Genomic DNA, 21,431 nt, shown 5'->3' on the forward strand with positions numbered 1-21,431 from the left:
TCCGCCATTCGAAAAACCGCCAGATTCGCACATCTCACCGGAAAATCAATTCAACACGTCCGGAACCAGAGGTTTACCGCGCGAACGCTGCAACAGCCGCCACGCGAGCTTTCGTCGCTTGACAAAGTGTAACAACAACAAGCACCAACCGCACGTTGTTAAATCGTCGTTACCGACAATTAAAATCGTTGTTGGAGTCCGGCCCTGTGTGTTCGTAAATCAACGGCGACGGAGAGTTCAGGTGTGCCCCGTAATGCAATGCAAATCGAAACAGAAATCACCACCGTTTCGAGTTAACAGTGTCAACGCGTCGATTTTCTCGAAGGGATTAGCATAAAAGACAATGTGTAATTGACGGGCACGAGTAAGGGCGAAATTTTTATTGTCTCGGTGACGATAGGTGGTCTTCTGCCACACAGATTGTTTACAAAACATGCAAAAGGGCGGAAAGTGGACCGTTCCGGCAGAGAATAATGAAGGGTGTTCGCATACCAGGAGGTGTTGCTCTAACAACAAAATAAAACAATTTTTAGACACTTGGCACAAATAAAATAATTCTAGACCTTTTTAAAAAATTGGTCTGAAAACCACCACAAATATTTTTGAGTTTTGAAAGTACATGATCGTTCGGAGGCGCCAAATGTGAAAACCGTGTCGGATAATGTTGTACTGGCTTATCTATTTATTGGAATTTATTTATTGTGGAAGATAAATGTTAAGTTCTGTTATGCTAGGTTGTATCATCTGCTCCTTTTTAGGTTATTGTAATCGTGGAAATATCAGGGGCCGTGCAAAGACACAAATAAACCAAAATGTCTGTTGATGACATTCAGGAAATGTTACGAGATATTTCTCTTTTTGATCGGTGAAAAATTTACCAAAATTAACCTAATTCACATGTGTTTGTTTCATATAGATGACAGATCGATAATGGGGATCTTTCTTATCGACTCCTCAACCTCATGCGGCTGTCTCATTTGAAATTGGCGGAAATTTCAAACCGGATGAAAATTCTGTACTAATAGTGGGCGTTCCTGACACAAAATCAAACTTTAACTGTAACCAATCCAGATTTTGTAAGATTACACCGGAAGTATGCAGATAGATATGTTGTAATTGTAATATTAAATAAATATAAAAAAGACTTTTACTTTTAAGGCCGTCGTCAAGGCAACGGCTGCGAAATTCAATTTCGCGGCCTGACATCGAGCCTTCCACATATGTATTTTTTTAATAAAAAGAATTGAAGATAACCGAAAACGTATTCGATTTTTGCGGCTCTCTATTGATAGTATCTGAAACTCTAGTGAGCAGTGATCAGTTTATGGCCCTAAAAATTTGCGAGATAAGAAGCCGCCGCTTTATCACTTGATTCTTCATTGTATTATTGTATTGTCTTCATTTCTCCAATATTTGACTTGACGCAGAACTAATCTAAATCCCTTGCAATTAATCGATAAGTCGACGGTCCCACGGTAAGGACAACAAAAACAACCGGCAGTGCGATCACTGATAAATGATAACCAAAAATTGTTTTCGCTTCGTCTCGCCATTCTCCTGTCAAAACCCAAACCCGTGCTCGCCGCTGTTGTCCGTAATCTGAGAGCACGGTTTCGTAATCGAAAACTAGCGTGGATTGTAAATTCCGCGGTGCACTCATCTACAGCGGCACGACTCTCATCTACGTACCCGGTGGTTATTTTAGCAGCGGCGGGGGGCCCAAGCGCGGACCCGCCCCGCCTCGGGCTCAACCACCTGTCTCGATGATGTCTTCATTAAGCCGCGCCGGGGGCGATTCTAACCGGACGAAAAACGCTCAACCCCAAACTCGTTCCTGCGCCCTTTTGCCCCTTCATATCAAAATTTTACAACCGGGGGAAGGATCAAAAACACACGCAAGTGCAAAAAAACAAATTTTATTTGGGCAAGCTCTCCATCTCGTATCTGTCCAACATGGCCCTGACCAGGATGCACTTGGTCATGTGACAGCCGCAGTACTCCGGATGTTGCACTTCTTCCGGGTCCAGCATGGTCACTTCGATGTTGTACCTTCGGCTGTTCTCGTTCGTCCTGGCCAAGGAGAGCTCGTACGCGATCGGCGCCTTCTCCTCCACTGGGACCTCCGTCGGTAACACGATCGTCGTTTGTTTCCAGTGCGTTTCCGGTTCGTCGGGAGCAGTGGAGAGCGCCACGGGTTCGGTGGAGTACGAGGGGAAGGTGCAAGTGAACCACAAGCAGATCCCTTGGTACTTTCCCGCCTTGTTGGCGACAGCAACGTGCTGCATTTTGATCGAATCGACGTCTGCCGGGGTCGCCTCGCGCAGATCGATCCAAGTCACGACTTCTGGATCGGCGAGGAGGTCATCTGGAGACACCGGAGCGGTCACGGGTTTGTGCGAAGCCTCCGAGCGGAGTTTTTCTCCGAAGGACCTCATCGACACCCCCTCTAGGTCGTCCCAGAAGTCGAACATCCCCGGAACGCTGCGAACCACACTCTTTAATTTGATTGGTCGCGATGGGGTGGGGGACAGACCAGCACGGGGCCGAGTAGAGAGTGGCGGACTCGGGGAAGATCAAGCCGCCGGGTTTGAGGAATTTGTCTCTGGCTGCTATGACCGAGTCGAGCATGCCCTCGTGGAGGAGGTAGAACCCCATCCACTCCGACACTATTACGTCCACCTTTTCAGGCAAGATGGCGTCCTCGATCCTGGAATTAATCACCTGGAATTACAGGACAGGCTCGAGAAGTGCATCATCTTCAGAGAGACTAATTACGAGATTATCTCGCCTCCATTGTGCAGCCTCGAGTGCGCTAACTACGCTTAATTACGTCAATTAAGCCAATTAGAGATAATATCCGATTTTGCATGACTGGCGATAAACCTACTCTACTCACCTCTACCACGTTATCGAATCGGTTTTCGCTGATCACCTCTTGGGCCAGTCTCCAGACGGAGCTGGCCTCGACGGCGTAGACCTTGGCGGCCCCTGCTTGGGCGCACAAGACGGACAAGATTCCGGTGCCGGCACCGACATCCAGAACCGTCCGCCCCCTGATCTGGTCGGCGTTGTCGAAGATGGCTTGTCTGTAAGCTCGATTCCTCGCTGAATCCTTCAACATGAGTTGATGGATCTGGAAATTAATCGCCGATAACGGAATTGCCAATCGATAACAATTATTTTTTTATGAACGGATAACAATATATGGATTGTGATTTGTGGTGGTGTCGTCACTTGTCATAATCCGTCAAGATGATGAAGGCGCAAGTTTACACAGTTGCCAAAATATTCGAAGGCGAGATCAAAGAGGCCGATTTGAAACTCGAAGAAGAAGAGTTGCCACCGGTGCAAGATGACGGTGAGTACGCGGTTTATTGGTCGAGCAAGAGCGACTGACTGCTTTCAGAGTATTTGGTCGAGGCGATGTACCTCAGCGTGGACCCTTACATGAGAGCCTACGCCAAGAACTACACCGTGGGTCAAGTCATGATAGGGATACAAGCGGGAAAGTGAGTACCACTGCAGTAGCTTCAAGTCTTCAGGAGCAAATTTCCAGAATTGTCGAATCGAAAAACAAGAATTTTCCTGTTGGGGAGATCGTGGTGGGGAATCTGGGGTGGCGCACCTACACCTTGGTCAAACCAAGCGACGACTACTTCATCTACATCCTTCCCGACGTCGGGAATCTCCCCAAATCTATCGCTTTGGGGGTGTTGGGAGCCCCCGGAATGGCCGCCTACTTTGGATTTTTGGACATCTGTAGACCCATCGAGGGGGACACCGTCGTGGTAAGCGCAGCAGGTGGAGCTGTAGGGAGTCACGTGGGCCAAATCGCCAAAATCAAGAAGTGCAGAGTGATCGGGATCACAGGATCAGAAGAGAAAGCGCGTTGGTTGGAGTTCTTGGGCTTCGACTACGTCATCAACTACAAAACCACGAAAGATCTTGCGGCGGACTTGCGAAAAGGAGCACCGAAAGGCATCGACTGCTACTTTGACAATGTGAGTTTTGACTCTTCGGTTTATTGGTTTTAACGGGATTGTCTTCAGGTTGGCGGCGACACCAGCAGCACCGTGATGCAGCTGATGAACCAAGGGGGCCGCGTGTCGGTTTGCGGCGCCATTTCGTCTTACAACGCCAAAGTTCCTCTCAGGGGTAGGCCCGGAACAAAATAACGTTTGCTTTTGTAACGTTCCCGTTTTAGCAAATGTGATTCAGCCGGACATTGTCGCAAAGCAGTTGGAGCTCAAAGGATTTGTTAGTCATCAATTCAGAGACCGCTGGATGGAAGGACTCAACCAAAACCTTCGGTGGGTCCAAGAGAACAAATTGAAATATCGCGAGACCATCACGGACGGTTTTGAAAACGCCACGCGCGCCCTGATGGGCGTATTGAAGGGTGAAAACATCGGAAAGGCGCTAGTCAGGGTGAAGGCCTCGCACGTGGAGCACGAATCGGTGGACTTCAACAACGCCCTCAGCAAATTCAAGAAGTTTCAAGGTCACCGATGAGGCAACTGTCTAATTTGATAAGCATTGTGTAGTTAATCTGTCAATAAAAACAGTTACTGTTGTCGGAAATTTAATTTAAATGTTGTTAGTGTGACAGCAATGATGAGTGACGTTTCCGTCCGATCTGTCAAGTTGGCAGGAACGAAATGTCATTCTCGGTTGAGATTTTCAGACGCGCCTTGAATCTAAGTTATGTTTCCCGAGATTCTGCGTGAACACTTGGTTGTCTACTCAAAACGGAATAAAAATAACTCCGGACGGGTCCCAGCGAGTTATCATTTTATCACGTGCGATGGCAGCCGTGAGAGGTCGAGTCTTATCTACCACAACTAAGCGAGCCTTCGACAAGATGGCCACCGCGAGAAAAATAACCGTCGATAGACGTTTCGACGGCATGCCCAAAGAGTCAGACTTCAAAGTGGTCGAGGAACAGTTGCCCCCTTTGAAAGACGGAGGTGAGTGTGGCCCGGACGCGTTTGACGTTTTCCTCCCAGAATTCCTTGCAGAAGCGGTGTATTTGAGCGTCGACCCTTACATGCGAGCCTACGCGCACAACATCCCTTTGGGGGCCACGATGGTGGGGACGCAAGTGGCTCGGTAACCTCCCCCAAAAGCACCGCGCGGTCTCAACGTGTTGCTTTCAGAGTGGTGGACAGCAAAAACGGTAAATACCCGGTGGGTCAACACGTGGTGGGGAAATTCGACTGGAGGAGTCACACGATTTCGGGGGGGCTGCCTAGTATCGTGCAAGGGGCGGGCAACGCCCCCGCTCCCTACCTCGCGCCAGACCTGAAAGGCCTCCCCCTGTCCTACCTTTTGGGGATTTTGGGGATGCCGGGGTCGACCGCGTACTTCGGATTTTTGGAGATTTGCAAGCCCCAACCCGGCGAGGTGGTCGTGGTGTCGGGGGCAGCAGGCGCTGTGGGCTCGATAGTCGGCCAAATTGCCAAAATCAAGGGTTGCAAGGCGTTTGGCATCACAGGCTCTGACGACAAGGGGCGGTACTTGGTGGAACAGTTGGGTTTCGACGGGTTTGCCAACTACAAAAAAGGCGACTTGGACAAAACTCTCGGCCAGTTGATTCCCGAAGGAGTCGACTGTTATTTCGACAACGTTGGTAACACTGCGCTGTGAGTGACGTTTGTCAATCGAGTAGGTTGCAGGTGAGATCAGTTCGACTGTCATCAAACACATGAACGACTTCGGAAGGATATCGGTCTGCGGGTCCATATCGTCCTACAATCACGACGTCAACAATCCGCCCAAAGGTGGCGCTTTTCTATTAGGTAGTTATCCCGATTGTTACAAGGTGTCGTTGCAGTTACCGTCGTTCAGGGGTACATGTTGATGAAGCAACTCGTCATGGAAGGGTTTCAAAACTATTTGTACCAAGACCGCGCCTCGGAGGCTTTTCAGCAAATTCTGCAGTGGCTCCTGGAAGGGAAGATGAAATACTCCGAAACTGTCACCGAAGGGTTCGACAATATGGTGCGAGCGTTCATCGAGATGTTGGGGGGAAAAAATTTGGGCAAAGCTATTGTGAAAGTCTGAACATGTCTTATTTGTATATATAAGAATTAATATAAGAAAGTTTGTTATTTTTTTTATCCATTAAATGTGTGCCTGAAAAATTGTTTTTGTCCACATGCAAAGACTTGATAACGAAACAAAACACTGATAACAACAGCATAAATGAGTAACTCATGTAAATAAAAAACTTATCAGTGTATGGAAAGAACATGTAAATAACCAAACATAAATAAATAACTTCTTGCGTTGCTTTAAAAATCCAGGTTCGTGGCAGTTTCTTGTTTAACTGGTTCTGATGCAAATAAAATTTTTCTGTGGCGCAATAAATGCACACACCTAATAATATGTTTTTGCATCAGCCTGCCACAACAATGACAAGCAGATCGTTATCGGCAAAGGGTACATTCTGGACTGTGCCGTACAACAAAAAGCGCTTTATCACTCGGCTGCTCCGATAAGTTGACAAATAATCTGACCTTGTGGGATCATTACCGCGGCACCGGTATAAATACACACACGTAGATGTTGAACGTTGCTCCTAGACGTTTATTGGGCGGGTGTGCTAACGTTCTGGACAAAATGGTCAAGGCGAAGAAATACGTGTTCGAGAAGCAATTCGTGGGTTTGCCCAAAGCGACCGACTTTAAGCTGGTCGAGGAGGAGTTGCCACCACTGAAGGACGGAGGTAAACCACCAAAACTCCATTTGAACCTTGTCATTTGTTCTTGCTGTTGTTTAGAATTCCTGTCGGAGGCGGTGTATCTGAGCGTCGACCCTTACATGCGAGCCTACGCCCCTCGGCTGACTCTCGGCACGACCTTCATCGGTTCTCAAGTGGCCAAGTAAGTATCCAGACTGGCACCAGTCGATTTTAATTTTGTCCATCCAGGGTGACCGAGAGCAAAAATCCCAAATTCCCGGTGGGTAAATACATCGTGGGTGAATTCGGCTGGCGCACCCACACCATTTCCAACGGGCAACCCTTGCCCAACGGCGTCCCGGTTGCTTGGCTGGTCCCAGACCTCGACGGACTACCCCAGTCGCTCCCTTTGGGAGTGTTGGGAATGCCGGGGTAAGCACTCGACCACCGATCCGACCAGATCTGACCTCTCTTTAGAAACACAGCCTACTTCGGGTTCCTCGAACTGTGCAAACCCAAAGCTGGGGAGACCGTGGCGGTGAGCGGAGCTGCCGGCGCGGTGGGAAGCCTCGTCGGCCAAATCGCCAAAATCAACGGGTGCAAGGTGATCGGAATCGCCGGGTCTGACGAGAAGGGCAAGTGGTTGGTGGACGAGTTGAAATTCGACAAGTTCCTCAACTACAAGGACACAGACTTCGACAAGAAGCTGGCGGCGGCGGCGCCCAACGGCATCGACTGCTACTTCGACAACGTCGGAGGAGAGCTCAGCACCAAGATCCTCAACAAGATGAATCTGTTCGGGCGCATTTCCGTCTGCGGGGCCATCTCGGGGTACAACGACGCGTCTGCCGCCAGAGGTGATTTGTTCGCAGCAAATGAGATTTTTTTTAAGCGAGATTGATTACAGCCAGTCCGGTACAACCCGCGCTCGTCTTCAAACAGTTGAAGATGGAAGGGTTCATCGTGCACAGGTGGCTGGACAGGTGGTTCGAAGGGATCCAGCAGAACAAGCAGTGGATCAAGGAGGGCAAGTTGAAGTACAAGGAGACCGTCACTGAAGGGTTCGACAAGATGTTCGACGCGTTTGTCGACATGCTGCAAGGAGGCAACACAGGAAAAGCAATAGTTAAAGTCTGATTTTTTTTGTACTTTTGCCAAATATATTATATTTCTTTTGAATTTTGTTTCCCACTTTCCCACCAAGCGCAAAGATCACAACAGAAGACGATCAACACTCTGAATTTGCAACCGTTGCGTGTCAGACCAAGACTGTCCCGCTCGTGGTTTCTTACAACAAGAAATAAATCTACAAACATTTTGCTAGTTTTTTTTATTTAATCAACGAACAATAGACTGATCAGGCTTTGACAACTGCCTTGCCCACGTTGCCTCCTTTCAACATGTCGATGAACGCCTTGAACATGTTGTCGAATCCCTCCGTCATAGTCTCCCTGTATCTCATCTTTCCTTCTTTGATCCACTTCTTGTTCTGTTCGATACCCTCGAACCACCGGTCCGTCCATCTCCTGACGACGAACCCCTCCATCTTCAATTGTTTGCTGACAACGAAGCGCTGAACCATACCGACTAAAAATGCAACAGATGTCACTGCGACTCTTCACCTCTTCTCCAATCACCTTTAACATCGCCGCTGCTGTTATACCCTGAAATGGCCCCGCAGACCGATATCCTTCCGTACAGGTTCATCCTCTCCATAACCGCATTACTTATCTCCCCTCCTACATTGTCAAAGTAACAATCGACGCCTTTAGGGGTCGCTTCTTTCAACTCCTTCTCGAAATCCTTGTCTTTGTAGTTGATGAAACGATCGAATTGCAACTCTTCGACCAACCATTTTCCTTTTTCGTCGGTCCCGGCGATCCCGATCACTGTACACCCTTTGATTTTGGCGATCTGCCCCACGATGCTGCCCACGGCACCGGCCGCCCCCGACACCACCACGGTCTCTCCCGCTTTGGGCTGGCAGATCTCGAGTAATCCGAAGTAAGCTGTGTTGCTAAAAGGTGGTCAGTGCGGAGAGTTGTTACGCGACTTACCCAGGCATTCCCAGGACCCCTAAGGACAGGGAAAGGGGTAGTCCTTCGGGATTTAGGACCGGAAAAACTCCAGCTTTGCCGTCGGAAATGGTGTGGGTGCGCCACCCGAACTCCCCCACCACGTGTTTTCCCACGGGATACTTTGGATTTTTGCTCTCGACAACCCTTAAGAACAATTAGTTTCGCGCGGGGGGTGATTGTCGGTTACTCACTTGGCCACTTGCGAACCGATGAATGTGGTTCCGAGGGATAGTCGAGGGGCGTAGGCTCGCATGTAAGGGTCGACGCTGAGGTAAATCGCTTCGGCTAGAAACTCTACACAAAAATCTTTTTATCGAAACGGGCGCAGCTCAACTCTCACCTCCATCTTTCACCGGCGGCAACTCTTCCTCGACCAACTCCAAATCGGTTTCTTTGGGCAAACCGTCGAATTGTTTGCGAAATACGTACTTTCGTGCTTTCACCATTTTGTTAAGCGTGGCCCACGATGTTTTATCAGAAAATGATTACACCTCCTATCGGTGCGATGACGAGCACTTTTCGAGTACAGCACTACAACCTTTGCTTAAACCTATTAGTTACCGTAGCATATTCCAGAACAAAAGTACAAGGTCAACTCCAGTTGATTTCAGAAAATAACCTTAAATGATTAAGTGCTTGTTGACGCCCAAAACAAATACCAAAAACATAAAATGCACTCAATACCGCTCCCGATAACGAAATAAGTAAACAAACACCGAAATCTTTGTGTTATCAGTCAAGACAAGGTCAGTACTAGGGAGACGTAGATATTGAGTAATTTTTGAAGTTATTTTTAAAAATCGATGAGGATTTGAGGTCTTTCGGGCTTTGCGACATGCGTTGACCCCCCTAAAGTTTTGATTCCGTCTTTTGCTGATAGAAAATACCACAAAAGTCACCAGACCTAACCTCACTTTTCCTCAAAGATGTTCATATTTCGACAAAAATAGCTTTGGGGTCAACATGTTAGCGGCAAAATGTCAAAGATTCTTTTCAGTGGCGGCGAACAAGACGATGAAGTCGAGTGTCATAATTCTGCACAAGAAATTCGAGGGTTTCCCCACCGAATCCAACTTCGAACTGGTGCAGGAAGATGTGCCGCCCCTCAAGGACGGAGAGTTCCTGGCCCAAGCCGAATACGTAAGTGTGGACCCATACATGCGAGTCTTCCCCGTGGAAGTTGGCAAACCTGTGGGGGGCGACCAAGTGGCAAAGTAACAACTCCCACAACTTCCAACCCGCTTTAATCTCGACATTTCCAGGATCATAGAGAGCAAGAACGAGAAGTATCCCGTGGGTAAGTACGTGGTGGGCGAGTTCGGCTGGAGGACCCACACTGTGGCGTCGGAAACTCCCGGGAGTTTTTTCAACTTTCCGCCTAGAGTTCTGCGAGGTTACGGCGACCTACCCAAGTCTTTGGGCTTGGGGATTCTGGGGATGCCCGGCAACACGGCCTACTTCGGCTTCCTGCGAATCTGCAAACCCGTGGAGGGCAACACGGTGGTGGTGTCGGGTGCGGCGGGCTGTGTGGGGAGCACGGTCGGCCAGATCGCCAAAATTATGAAGTGTAAAGTGGTGGGAATCACGGGGTCGGACATCAAGGGGCGGCGACTCATCAGCGAATTCAATTTCGACGCCTACGTCAATTACAAATCGCCGAATTTCCAGCACGAATTGACTGAAGCCACCCCCGACAAAGTCGACTGTTACTTCGATAACGTCGGGGGCGAGGTCAGCAGTGCCGTGTTGAATAGGATGAACAAGTTCGGACGGGTGGCGATTTGCGGGGCCATCTCCACGTATAATAATGTTCCAGGCAAAGGTAACATAACCTCACTTTTGTGATTAAATTTACTGTGGAGTTTACCTAGCTAGTGAAGTTCAGACTCCAGTCAAGATTGCTCACGTCAGAATGGAGGGCTTCAGCGTGACTCGATGGAGGAATCAATGGGACGAGGGTATTCAACAAAACATGGAATGGATCCGTCAAGGCAATTTAAAATACGCCGAGTGTATCAGTGATGGTTTCGAGAACACGGCTAAAGCGTTTATTGATTTATTTGGTGCCGGTGACCGAAATTTCGGCAAGGTCGTTGTTAAAGTGTAAATAACTCAATAAATAATTTTCCAATTTTGAGGTTAGATTTAATTATGTCAAGTTACTCACTGTTAGATCCTCGTAGCTTTCGAAGTAATCTCTCGAGTCCGTTGTTTCCATGTCGTAGAAGCAAATTTGCGATTTTAGCACTTCAATTAACACAATAAATGCACATTTTCACTAAATTCACGTTGAGAACAGTCGGCGAAGTTTTGTGAACAAACCATGCATATTGCGCACACGTGCGTCGAAAAAAGTCGATAGTTAATACAAAAGTAAATGAATAATTGTTTTGCTCGATATATGGCCCCGGATCTGTTGTTATGTTTTGTCTCATTTACGGTGGAAATTACCAAAACGAGATTTGGCAAGTGAGAATGGGTTGTGAACGAGCCGTCACATTTGACTTTTAGCTGTGTTGACAGTTTGTCCTAACCTAAAATTGCTGACGCAGCTTTCAGAGGAAAAATGATAAAACAGAGGTAAAAGTGGGTGTTTGTGGGTCCGTAACGTCGAGAAAACGTCCAATTGGTGTGATTTCAGGTCCAAAGCGGACGCCAGCTACAAGAAATTCGGTAAGCACAGCGACAGCGAAGACGAGACGGAGCTGTTTACGTTAAAGAAACCGTCCCCGAGGAAGGAAAAAGCGAACATCGAGAAGGTCGTAGAAGAAGGGGACACCCTACAGTCGCTCGCCATTCGCTATTGTTGTACTGTAAGCGCCCCCCGCCTGTTTGTTGTTTTTATGTGAGAGTCAACTTGCAGATCGAAGACTTGAAGCGTCTGAACAATATCCACAAGGAAAATGAGATTTTCGCGAAGAGGACAATCAGAGTGCCACATCATCCCATCACGCTGGCGTTGGCGGGGGTCCACGTCAGCGGGCGGAGCTCGCCAAATGACCCCACCACAAGCACTCAAGTGGACACAAGCAAGCTGACGACGAGTTTGCAGGAAACGGAAGTCAACCAAATAATTTTCAACAGCAATATAGCCCAAAAGAGCCCCGGCGCCGAGCGGGACGAGGATTCCCAGGACGACAACGACGAAGAAATTCATCTGCTGCCCCAGGCCCAGCCGGTGCCGATGGCCGACGTTACGTGGAGCGGGGCCGACGGTGATATTTCGTTAAAAGCTCTCATTCTTTGTATAGTGATTATAATTTTTGCGGTGCCTTTAATTTACGTGTTCTACATAGCTGAGCATCCCGAACAATACCACCACAACCATGTGTCATGACATTCTGTTGTCAACAATCTGCTCCCGTTGTGATAAGCAGCTAATCTCGTTTTAAGTATTAAATGTTTTACTCGTTTATTGGTGTAATAAAACACGATATTTTTATAGATGTGCTACCTTTGTTAAGAATTAAAAAAATTTATAGACTCCATTTGAATTTTATTCCGCTAGAAAAAGACGACGTCTTAATTGAAATACTTTATTGATTTCAGACAACTTATCCACATATTATGAGAAACTAAAACTATAAAAATATTTGGTTGTATATTTGCAATTCGATCATGGAACAATGTAAAATGAACTGAACAAAAAACTAATTTGTACTGGATTGTTCCCTGATGTACAAAAATGCAAATGCATCATCTGTTAGTACTATACATCAAGTTGGGTTAAAATGTATACGGCATTTATCGTATATATCTACTAATTATAAATATATTTATATATAAAATTATATTAAATGCGTGACTGCGTAATAGTGACGTCCACGCATTTAATTTACAATATACTTATACAAAATGTAACAAAAATACTTTGATTCTTCTCAAAAACTGTAAAAATATACAAAAGAAAAAAAATTCCGTGATGTATATGTCTCAAATTCAATCTAATGCCCGCGAAATCAATCTTGGAATGTTCTAAACAGCGAAACTTAGGTGATAAATTGTGTAATGTGTAGGCCAATTATTTTTCGAGGACCGGGCACGTCTCTCAATAACTGCTGCGATCTGAGTTGTTGTGGACGCTGCAAAAGAAAAAACAAACGATCAGTTTACGCACAGGAAACATACGAAATGTGAGGTTAGGTGGAAGGAGTTTGTGCACGTCAAACTGCGCAAAAAGCCCAAAAAGTTTCACACATCTAATAGGCCCCAGGGAATGTTAGTGCGGTTAGGTTGGTACCACGTCTACTATGTCACAAAGCTTAACGAAACTCGATTAATTGATTTTGAAAATTGGATTCATCTCGATCGATTTTCGCAATTACCGAAACGTTTGGATCGAATGGAAAAGTGCACCATCAATCACTCGATCTTGCAACAAGAATCCATAAATCATCGGCGCGTTTTGACGAAAATGTCGCAAAGTGAATTTTTATGTTTGGTGCGGTCCCATTGAAATGCGCGTCACGACCAAGACCAATTAAGGTGTGTCGGCGACACTTTTCGCGCAGTTTGACATTAATCTGTGCACGTATGAATAATGGAAGAGATGAATGACGCATATTTACATAGACGGACTTACGATCGGTTAAATGCAATGAATCACCAGGCTTTTGTTTTTAGTAAACTGAAGTTCCACGAAGCCAGCGAATGGCTTTGTGGGATGATTAGTGATTCCTTGTTACATAAAAATTAGAACAACAAAATCACTAGTCTTCCACACAACACCATTCTTGTTAGTCACTCCACACCATGATTAGTTTTTGTGGTTTTTGTTTTAACACCATTATGTACAGTTCAAATTAGTCCACACTCCACACTGTCCTTGTTATATACAAAATGTACAAAACACGACGCTGCACAGTCCGAGACAGGTGCAGCGTCGTTTACAATATTGCACCCTCAACCCCGCCGCGCCGGTCGGCGGTGTCTCACCTTTGCTGGAGCAGATACTGCGCCATCTGTATCTGGTGCGGCGAACCTGTGATGGTTATGATGCGATCGTTGGACCCTGGGAGAGGTTCGTCGATTGTGATGCCGGCGCCGGAGTCCTGGCGGATCTTCCTGATCCTGCCGCCGCCCTTGCCGATGATGGCCCCGGCCAGCTGCAATGAAATCACGTGAAGGAGACGACGTTACGTAATGCTGACAGGAAGCACGTGCGGCGCAATTAACACGGCCAATGAAAAAATCGATTGGCAAGAAAGAACGGGGAAATGCAAATGACGTGGACGTTTGTACTGGAAATGTTTTTCTGCACGCAAAATTACCAACAGTGGAGGTTTTTCAATTGTTACGTAATTGGCGGCAATTTGTCTGGGAACTAAAAGAAGGTCGTGAAAACTGTGTGAACAATAAGTTCCATTTGAGAGGGTTTTCTAGTGTAGAAGAAAATATTTTTATTCATTTTGGAGGTTTTTTAAATGTTATTACGTAAAGGGCTATACATGTTTCTAACATGATAGTTGGCTGTGTGATTTTATGTGCATAAGAAACCATTTGCCGCTTCTCAATTTTTGGATTGTAAATTTGACATTTGACATGTACGTATCATTTTGAAGTTTTTATCGCCTATCAATGTGTAAATTACGATGTTCTGAGTGAATTAAGAAAGCAAATGAGTCTTTTCAAGGCTATTACGTGAACTACATTAGTTCTTGTAATAAGGCGTAAACATTTTGTTACATCTGAACATAAACAGTCCTGATATCGAAATAAAACATTCAATAACAGTGAGTGGAGGTATTCAGTGTCGCCTTCAAGAAGGAATTCCTTTGAAATATGGTGAAATCTTGGAAACATCTTCTGTAGTCCACACTTGAGATGCAATCAACGAAGTTGTTAGGACTGGAAGTGTTAATGAATGGAAAATCAACTGTAACGTTTCTAGTTCTGAGAAGTTGTGTTGAGGATTTAAGGCAACACCTTGAGCCCAACAATTATACACTTTTGACAAGCTTGTCGCAACAATGGGGAAAATCTTTTAGAATATGGACCAAAACATCTTTCAAACATGGCTGTATAAAATAACAATGTACAACTTTACCAATTGTTTCAAAATAATTCAAATGACAGACTACTACATCTTTACTGACGAAGCCTGGTTTCACTTATATGATTTTGGATTATAAAAATCCCGTATACACTCGACAAAACTTTCTCAACCGACAAATTCAGCCCAAATCCACCTTCTCGACCTCGCTTGCTCCAGACTTGACCGCAACTCTTGCCAAAACCTTCCGAGCTACTTACATCTTTGGGAATAGTAACTTGAGTGGTGGTCTTGCCGCCAGCGATTCCACCGTTCTGCGTTCCCAGTCCCCCAGGTGACTGAAGCGGTCCCTGGTTCAGGCCGTTGCTCGCCATTATGTTCGGCGGAGGGTGGCTAATCATGGGAGTGTTGTTCGTGGGGGCTCCCCATCCGTTCCTCTCGAACGGCGGAGGCCTGCTGGCGTTGTTATTTGAACCGTTTCCGTTGTACTCTCCTCCTCTCGGGGGCATGCTTCCACCCATCTGACGGTCGTTGAAACTGAAACGATTCGTACCCCCTCATTAGCACCGCAATTTCAAAAAAATACACCTCGTGCCGAATAATCTTTGTACCGTTTGAAAAATGGCCGCTGGTTTTTGACTTCACGAGCAACTGGAAGTGTTCAAGTTGGAATAAAATCATCTAAAAATACTCTCAACAAACCGAGATAAAAATGTAACTTCTGGGTTGCGTTCTGTTCAGTACGATCCAAAATTATTCGAGAAAATGCGTTTTTACTGCCAACAACGATAGCAAAGCGATAACGTTCGGTTCTATTGATGGTTTCAATTTCTTGTGAAAAAAATTATTACATCAAATAAAACAACTGAAAAATAAAACGTTTCGTAACACTGGCATTCAATAATATTTAATTACAAACGTTAAGCTTCTATTTGTTCAATTTATTTTATAACTAGACCTGATGAATTACATATTCAAATTTACAAAACTGTTTTAATTTCACTTGAATGTTATGTTAACAAAATTTTAATGGCTTTTGTTATTTGTGCAGTGAAAAATAAATTTAATCCTTTTGAACATTTATTTGTTTTGTAAAATTGGAGTGAAATATCTCGGAGGTAAAAAGATTGCTGGCCTTGTCAAGTGACATCCCTGTTTCCAATGGTGCCAACTTTAAAAATGACACAAAGAAAATATGTAACCTCAAAATCACGGGTGTGAAAAATTTGTACAATTTCCCGATAATATCTGTTCAATTCTGGTGGCAACCATTTTTTACTTACTTCATGGGGGGCGGCCCGGCCCGCTGCGGCGGTGGCGGCCCTCTGCTGTTGAACCTTGCCGGCGGTCCGTCGCGGAATCCGTTTCGATTGCCGCCGCCACGTGGTCCGCCATTTCCGGCGTTAGCACCTCCTCCGCCGCCGCTGACGCTGCCGCCGCCACGCCGTTCGTTTCCGGCTATGCCCCATCCGCCGTACTCTTCGGCATAATAATCGTCGTAATTGTGCGGATCGTACGGATTTACAATCCCCTTAATTGGATTCTGCGGAAACAGGAGAAAAATTAGAAACGGACGTCGGATCGACGACGCACTCGAGACTCACCGACTTGATGAGGGTGATGATCTCGCGGATGCTGTCGACGCACTTTGCTGGCTCCCCGATTATTTGGATTATGCGGTCGGTGCTCTGGGGGGCCAAGTTGGAGAAGATCTTGATGCGGGCGCCGGTTTTCTGCAAAAAAAGGGAAAGATGCCAGAGGTCAGCGCGAAAACGACAGTTAATGGGCGGAAGTGACCGCAACTTCGGATTAGGGGGCACGATTCCCGAACCCCCACGGTTAAGCTCTTCTTCGATCGAAAAGCAATCGGATCAAGAGATAAAAAGATCAGTACCTTTGTCCAAATCCACTACAAACAATAAGCAATTCCAGACAAGGAGTGTCATCCCATTGTGAATTTAAAAACAAATTGGAATAACATTAAACAATGCTCAAACAACATTAAACATTCAAAACATTCAACTGGATCGCTGTATCAACAAAAAAAAAAATCTACAGTAATCCAGCAATACTGAGATCACTCAAAAATCCAAAATTTTGATTTAACAACAAATGACGTCAAAATAAACTAATTTGTTTATATTCTACTTAAAAAATGACAAAAAAGAAACACTTGGCTATCGGTGAATTTTAGTGTAGTGTGATAAGAGGAATCGCATCAGAATTTTAAAATATGTACAGGGTCTTCGAATTAAAATAGAAATGGAAATGATCTACTGTGACAGATCAGTTCAAAGTAATTGTTTAGTGTCTTTTTGTCGTTGTCTTTGGTGACAAAAGGTTTTGAATTCGGGACACAGTTTTTGAAAATACTTTTGGTGACTCACCCTCTATATATGGGTGACTGTATTTTTGTAAAAAGTGCGGTTAATTCGCCGCGAACAATTTCCACTTTTTCCTTTGAACTAATTACATTTCCAGTGTTCTTGGATGCGTGTTTTACACTTGAAAAGATGCAATTTCTCACTGTTGAGCACTCAATAAAAAAACATCACACAACTAAATCAATTAAACGTGCTCAAGCACCGAACAATTCTAATTAACTAACTTTTCCGACGATTTTAAAGCGAATTTACCGAGTCCCGACGATCAAAGACGCTAATTAAAACAGTAGAAGAACAAAGACAAAGAAAAAAAGCACGTCCCGTCGCCGCCGCCGCCACGTTGATCTTCGAGTAACCCCCGACATCCGTCTTAATTTCGGGCAAACGTCGTTTTCGGATTACGAATCGTTCCGCGGCGTCGAAAATCGATCGCGTTCGAAAAATCGGTCCACCCCCGACACGCGTCTGGCCCTTGGCGCGAAAAAGGGCCCCGGAGAGGCACAGAGCCGGACCGCCGACCGGCGTGCAATGCAAGCGGAGCACGGAGGCGGCAAGCAGCGCCCGCAGCTGGTATTGATTGGGGGGCTGTCGGCCGACGCGCCGGCCTGACTCCGCACGCGATGTAGGGACAGACCGCGCGCGTCTACCTGGCTCACCTGTCACTCGCGGCCCTTCCGGAAGCGCCGCCACCGAGGGGCCGCGCCGGCCGCCGCGGTCGCGATCAACCCATGCAAGAAATTAATTATGGCCGTCCGGAATCGTAAATGTGCGCGATGTATCGTGCGTGTCGCGGTCGCCCTGCCAACTGATCCTCTTGGGGGCGGAATGTGCGAGTGTGTGCTCGGCAAGAACGAGGAGACGGCTTTGTCTCCGCGGGGACGGCGTTCGGCCGCGGTTCGGGGCTTATCCGCTTCGTAGGCGGGAACTTTGGCTTAATCGATGCTCAAAAGTGGATACGGAGTAATCAACACGGACCCGAACAGGATTAATCGAAAAATCTCCGCCAGGATTTGTTTATTGCGACAACTTCAGGCTGGAACGAACGTTAAAACGCGTCCCTCGCGCGCTTTCGCTTTTTCAGGCACCGGTGTGGGGCGGCCGACCCACGAAGGCGTTCTGGAGAATGTCGTGGGCTGACTGACGATCAATCGTCTTAATTAAGACTCATGTTTTGATGATACGTCGGATTAAAAAATTAGGTCAAAATACCAGACTAGTACAAACATCAACAAGTCAAAAAAAATAATCATCCGATAATAATCTCTTTCAACATGGTGCATGTACAGAGTTGACCATAAAAGCGTGTCACACACAACACTTGAATTTACTATAATCGCAGCTTGCGGCAAAGTCAATCCAAAACTTAGAAAGTAGAAGAGAGTAAATAGTATGCACTTTCTATGTTAATGAGAAACTGTGATTGTTATTTTAAAAGCACTTCCAAGTAAAGTCGAAAAGTTTCTCTGATTTATTGGAGGAAACAAGAAACCTTTTCTTTCTTATATAAAATTGACGCACATTCTTGCAAGATGTGTCACAACCCCAGACTGTACATCATGTAAGCAGCGTTCAAAAAATGTTGTAGTCATGTGGTCTAGTTTTGTCATTTATTCATCAATCAGGCAGTAGTGAGAAGGATTTCTTTGCGAGAAACAGTTCTTTTTTTTGCTCGATTCTCCAAAACAAGATCTTATTCTTTTGTTCGACACCTCCCTAGAAAGTGAGTCTGTATCCATAGTTACCAGTGGGTGAAAGTTTCTTTTTCGTTCACTTCACTTTCGCTCACTGTCTTTCACTCACTACTTTTCATTCACTCGTAATTTTTTCCAATTCTTGCTGATAACGTAATTTTGATTTTTTAGGCAACATTTGGTACCTCGCGGCACTTGCCTCTTCCAGAACATCATCAGGAACAGGAACATATAACTCTTCATAATCATTTCCACAACATGCACACTTTGTCGACGTTACAGAACTTTGTTTATTTTGTATTTTATTTTTTTCCATTTTTATGCTGTGGTGTTTACCTCTCCTTTCTACATATTTTGATTTTTCACTTGTTATTAATTTGGGAAATATGTGAGGTGGCAAATTGGAAAAATTAAATCTTGGGTTAATGTCTTGAAAAATTATAAAACCAATCTCGAGTGTGTTGTAAAAATGTAAGATTATATAAATAATAAATTAATTAATTTTGGTAAAACAGTTCTGCCAGGCGTAAAAAACATAAAATATTTTTAAAATTGGACCATCAGCCTCACTCAATTTTAGAGAAATTGCTGCAAATATTCATCATCGTCTAACACACCCGATGATTTTTTTTTCTCATCAACATTTCCAATAATAAGCAATACAACTATACAATCTACGAAATATATTACTGATTAAAAAAGTTATGTCCAATTCTCCGTATTGTTGACAGAAGTACCGAAAAACTTGTCCGAAGCGACATTTTACTTCGGTCGCCCAAAATTGCAATTCTGCGGCAACAAAACTTACTTTTATGGCCATAAAACCTTGTTTTGACAGCGACATTTATATCAAAAGAAAAATAGATGTTTGTCGGCACTTGTCCGATTTCTCGGACTCCACACATTTCCAATTTCTCAGGTGGACACCGATCTCGTTCCGTTTCCAACATTTGTTGTTCTTTTCGATCGATAAAATCACCGGGAAAGCGTATCATTTTCAAAGAGCCGACACGCACACTCTTCCCACATTAGGCGACACTCCCATCCCGCAAAATCCAGCGAACAACCTTGCGAGAAAATCAGAAGCGACAAAACGAAAAGAAAACTGGTCGAGAGCAACAAATTCGATTTGATCGGTGGACGAGGCGGACGCGTCCCATTTCCAATCAAGGGTTGAACCGTCCCGGACGGGACCCCCTGTTAATTGTGAAAAGCGTGCGGTCGCGAGGAACGGGACCCGGATCGGGAAAAACTTGGGGCGTAATTAATTGCGAAGAGTTGGAAACAGAAAATAACTCGCTTTACGTAATTATGAAGCGTCGAATTCCGGCAGTAATTAATGCGAAAGCTCTACCTCCGCCGGAATAAAATTGTTCCGGGGGTTCGAGTCGTCGGCACCGGGAGCGGCATCGAGGACTGGCAATTTTCCGAAACCTTACTCTATGAAAGCTGATACAAATTGGTACGTTCTACGGGTTAACAATTTTGTTTACAACTTCGACTTGATTACATTAAATTTTGAAGCTTCTTCAAAGGCATCCCGTTTAATTTTACACACGCACGAGGTCCCGGTTTCATTTCTAGTTTTGCACAGCTGAAAAGTTTCCAATTAGACTTGGAAGGTTTTCCGAGTTGCTTTCGATGGCGCGCATCATTGTATCGTAGCAACACCGGCACAACAAATACAATATTTTCCCGGAGACGTGTGGGAGGCAAGAAATAAAATATCGGAGAGGATTCTCGCGAAGCTATTTTCGAGCGAGCTCGACCTGAGCAAGTTCGAACAAGTCGGACAATTTTTCCGGTGGCGCCGCCCCCGAGTCAACACTTATTACGCACAATTCCCGACGATTTTAATCAAAAACTCTCCGAGTTATTAATTAATTTTTACAAGCTCGCAGCGCTCCTCCTCTCGAAATTATCAAGAATTTCATTAGGCATTCCTGGCGGAGGGGCCGGGAGGAAAAAACACGAAATGCGACCACCTCGATTCGATGCCAATCAATAATGACGAACGTCCCACATATTTCACGACAAGAAGGGGGTATTAAAAAACAAACAAGGCGCCACCCTCCGCCCCGGCCCCACCCCGATGTCAGAGCGTCACGAAATCGGCCGAATCCATTAACCTGATTAATTCAAATTGCGGAAAAAGTGATTTCGCACCGGGAACAACTCAACTCGCCCGAAACAAACGGGATAATCGTACAGAAACATCCCCAATTTAATCGACGAGGTAAGTAAATATCCGGAAGGAGCGAAACGGAAAATAGATCCTGACCCTTTCGGACGCCGCCGTGATATCTCCTGGCTGTGAGGGCTGCATGTGTCGAAACGTGCTCGTCCCAGCCAAATCCGACTAGAAAAACCGGAGACATCCGCCCAGGACACACGACTCGGGTACTAAGACGAGACCGAGTTATTACCCCGACTTAATCACCCCCTCGTTCCACAAAAAAATCCACACGAATACTCCTCGCCCGCGTCAAATTGGAATTTCTCGAAGGGGTCAGACGTTGTTATTGGATTTTAAAAAAATTCCAGTAATAAATCTCTTTTCCACCTCGACTTCCGAACAACTTCGGGAATATGGTTTCGACGAGA

At 45.5% G+C, this 21,431-nt stretch overlaps 8 protein-coding genes across 13 annotated transcripts in view; 5 read left to right on the forward strand and 3 right to left on the reverse strand.

Annotated features, from left to right (window-relative positions):
- Positions 1-1,900: 1,900 nt before the first annotated feature.
- Positions 1,901-11,069, reverse strand: Art8 (Arginine methyltransferase 8). Its single transcript, XM_069039369.1, has 4 exons — positions 10,928-11,069; positions 2,897-3,133; positions 2,534-2,721; positions 1,901-2,481 (listed from the first exon to the last, which is right to left on the reverse strand). The coding sequence occupies exons 1-4, from the start codon at positions 10,976-10,978 to the stop codon at positions 1,917-1,919; spliced, it is 1,041 nt and encodes a 346-aa protein (XP_068895470.1). The 5' UTR covers positions 10,979-11,069; the 3' UTR covers positions 1,901-1,916.
- LOC138124338 (prostaglandin reductase 1-like) lies at positions 3,185-4,573 on the forward strand. The gene is made up of 5 exons (XM_069039367.1): positions 3,185-3,358; positions 3,407-3,509; positions 3,557-4,001; positions 4,050-4,155; positions 4,205-4,573. Exons 1-5 carry the CDS (start codon positions 3,253-3,255, stop codon positions 4,510-4,512), a joined length of 1,068 nt encoding a protein of 355 aa, XP_068895468.1. The 5' UTR covers positions 3,185-3,252; the 3' UTR covers positions 4,513-4,573.
- LOC138124336 (prostaglandin reductase 1-like) lies at positions 4,738-6,120 on the forward strand. Its single transcript, XM_069039366.1, has 5 exons — positions 4,738-4,967; positions 5,007-5,109; positions 5,157-5,625; positions 5,669-5,780; positions 5,834-6,120. The coding sequence occupies exons 1-5, from the start codon at positions 4,805-4,807 to the stop codon at positions 6,061-6,063; spliced, it is 1,077 nt and encodes a 358-aa protein (XP_068895467.1). The 5' UTR covers positions 4,738-4,804; the 3' UTR covers positions 6,064-6,120.
- LOC138124339 (prostaglandin reductase 1-like) lies at positions 6,420-7,861 on the forward strand. Its single transcript, XM_069039368.1, has 5 exons — positions 6,420-6,727; positions 6,782-6,884; positions 6,932-7,114; positions 7,160-7,539; positions 7,590-7,861. The coding sequence occupies exons 1-5, from the start codon at positions 6,565-6,567 to the stop codon at positions 7,817-7,819; spliced, it is 1,059 nt and encodes a 352-aa protein (XP_068895469.1). The 5' UTR covers positions 6,420-6,564; the 3' UTR covers positions 7,820-7,861.
- On the reverse strand, positions 6,747-9,229 carry LOC138124345 (prostaglandin reductase 1-like). Its single transcript, XM_069039375.1, has 5 exons — positions 9,101-9,229; positions 8,952-9,054; positions 8,740-8,904; positions 8,320-8,699; positions 6,747-8,269 (listed from the first exon to the last, which is right to left on the reverse strand). The coding sequence occupies exons 1-5, from the start codon at positions 9,204-9,206 to the stop codon at positions 8,040-8,042; spliced, it is 984 nt and encodes a 327-aa protein (XP_068895476.1). The 5' UTR covers positions 9,207-9,229; the 3' UTR covers positions 6,747-8,039.
- Positions 9,760-10,895, forward strand: LOC138124343 (prostaglandin reductase 1-like). Of its 2 annotated transcripts, none has more exons than XM_069039374.1 (3): positions 9,760-9,900; positions 10,023-10,582; positions 10,632-10,895. In XM_069039374.1, exons 1-3 carry the CDS (start codon positions 9,854-9,856, stop codon positions 10,865-10,867), a joined length of 843 nt encoding a protein of 280 aa, XP_068895475.1. In that variant the 5' UTR covers positions 9,760-9,853; the 3' UTR covers positions 10,868-10,895. The 2 variants fall into 2 exon arrangements, with proteins under 2 accessions (XP_068895475.1, XP_068895474.1); XM_069039373.1 differs by having other exon boundaries at positions 9,775-9,974.
- A 137-nt stretch (positions 11,070-11,206) lies between the features above and the next one.
- Positions 11,207-12,246, forward strand: LOC138124355 (lysM and putative peptidoglycan-binding domain-containing protein 3). Its single transcript, XM_069039388.1, has 3 exons — positions 11,207-11,340; positions 11,402-11,573; positions 11,624-12,246. The coding sequence occupies exons 1-3, from the start codon at positions 11,327-11,329 to the stop codon at positions 12,095-12,097; spliced, it is 660 nt and encodes a 219-aa protein (XP_068895489.1). The 5' UTR covers positions 11,207-11,326; the 3' UTR covers positions 12,098-12,246.
- Positions 12,247-12,282: 36 nt separating this feature from the next.
- HnRNP-K (Heterogeneous nuclear ribonucleoprotein K) overlaps positions 12,283-21,431 on the reverse strand; it is a 57,316-nt gene continuing 48,167 nt past the window's right edge. For all 5 annotated transcript variants that reach the window (XM_069039339.1, XM_069039341.1, XM_069039342.1 and 2 more), the window contains 5 exons: positions 16,357-16,485; positions 16,036-16,295; positions 15,013-15,289; positions 13,696-13,865; positions 12,283-12,842 (listed from right to left, as the gene is read on the reverse strand). In XM_069039339.1, coding sequence (XP_068895440.1) covers positions 12,809-12,842; positions 13,696-13,865; positions 15,013-15,289; positions 16,036-16,295; positions 16,357-16,485 — 870 coding nt within the window. In that variant the 3' untranslated portion in view covers positions 12,283-12,808. The remainder of the gene's footprint in view (positions 12,843-13,695; positions 13,866-15,012; positions 15,290-16,035; positions 16,296-16,356; positions 16,486-21,431) is intronic.

This window comes from Tenebrio molitor, chromosome 2 (assembly GCF_963966145.1).
Source record: "Tenebrio molitor chromosome 2, icTenMoli1.1, whole genome shotgun sequence".
Lineage (NCBI taxonomy): Eukaryota > Metazoa > Arthropoda > Insecta > Coleoptera > Tenebrionidae > Tenebrio > Tenebrio molitor.

Excerpts from the sequence above, each read along its gene's own strand:
- LOC138124345 (XM_069039375.1), bottom strand. The coding sequence starts at position 9,206 with ATGGTGAAAGCACGAAAGTACGTATTTCGCAAACAATTCGACGGTTTG. Across the intron at positions 8,700-8,739 it reads GGGGTCCTGGGAATGCCTGG|CAACACAGCTTACTTCGGAT; the intron begins GTAAGTCGCGTA and ends ACCACCTTTTAG. Across the intron at positions 8,270-8,319 it reads CAGCAGCGGCGATGTTAAAG|TCGGTATGGTTCAGCGCTTC; the intron begins GTGATTGGAGAA and ends TTGCATTTTTAG.
- LOC138124343 (XM_069039373.1), top strand. The coding sequence starts at position 9,775 with ATGAAGTCGAGTGTCATAATTCTGCACAAGAAATTCGAGGGTTTCCCC. Across the intron at positions 9,975-10,022 it reads GGGGGCGACCAAGTGGCAAA|GATCATAGAGAGCAAGAACG; the intron begins GTAACAACTCCC and ends CGACATTTCCAG. Across the intron at positions 10,583-10,631 it reads TAATAATGTTCCAGGCAAAG|CTAGTGAAGTTCAGACTCCA; the intron begins GTAACATAACCT and ends GAGTTTACCTAG.
- LOC138124338 (XM_069039367.1), top strand. The coding sequence starts at position 3,253 with ATGATGAAGGCGCAAGTTTACACAGTTGCCAAAATATTCGAAGGCGAG. Across the intron at positions 3,510-3,556 it reads ATAGGGATACAAGCGGGAAA|AATTGTCGAATCGAAAAACA; the intron begins GTGAGTACCACT and ends GCAAATTTCCAG. Across the intron at positions 4,156-4,204 it reads CGCCAAAGTTCCTCTCAGGG|CAAATGTGATTCAGCCGGAC; the intron begins GTAGGCCCGGAA and ends TTCCCGTTTTAG.
- LOC138124336 (XM_069039366.1), top strand. The coding sequence starts at position 4,805 with ATGGCAGCCGTGAGAGGTCGAGTCTTATCTACCACAACTAAGCGAGCC. Across the intron at positions 4,968-5,006 it reads GCCCCCTTTGAAAGACGGAG|AATTCCTTGCAGAAGCGGTG; the intron begins GTGAGTGTGGCC and ends TTTTCCTCCCAG. Across the intron at positions 5,110-5,156 it reads GTGGGGACGCAAGTGGCTCG|AGTGGTGGACAGCAAAAACG; the intron begins GTAACCTCCCCC and ends TGTTGCTTTCAG.
- Art8 (XM_069039369.1), bottom strand. The coding sequence starts at position 10,978 with ATGGAAACAACGGACTCGAGAGATTACTTCGAAAGCTACGAGGATCTA. Across the intron at positions 3,134-10,927 it reads AAAGCTACGAGGATCTAACA|ATCCATCAACTCATGTTGAA; the intron begins GTGAGTAACTTG and ends ATTAATTTCCAG. Across the intron at positions 2,722-2,896 it reads GATTCGATAACGTGGTAGAG|GTGATTAATTCCAGGATCGA; the intron begins GTGAGTAGAGTA and ends CTGTAATTCCAG.
- LOC138124339 (XM_069039368.1), top strand. The coding sequence starts at position 6,565 with ATGTTGAACGTTGCTCCTAGACGTTTATTGGGCGGGTGTGCTAACGTT. Across the intron at positions 6,885-6,931 it reads ATCGGTTCTCAAGTGGCCAA|GGTGACCGAGAGCAAAAATC; the intron begins GTAAGTATCCAG and ends TTGTCCATCCAG. Across the intron at positions 7,115-7,159 it reads GGAGTGTTGGGAATGCCGGG|AAACACAGCCTACTTCGGGT; the intron begins GTAAGCACTCGA and ends ACCTCTCTTTAG.
- LOC138124355 (XM_069039388.1), top strand. Across the intron at positions 11,574-11,623 it reads CCATTCGCTATTGTTGTACT|ATCGAAGACTTGAAGCGTCT; the intron begins GTAAGCGCCCCC and ends GTCAACTTGCAG.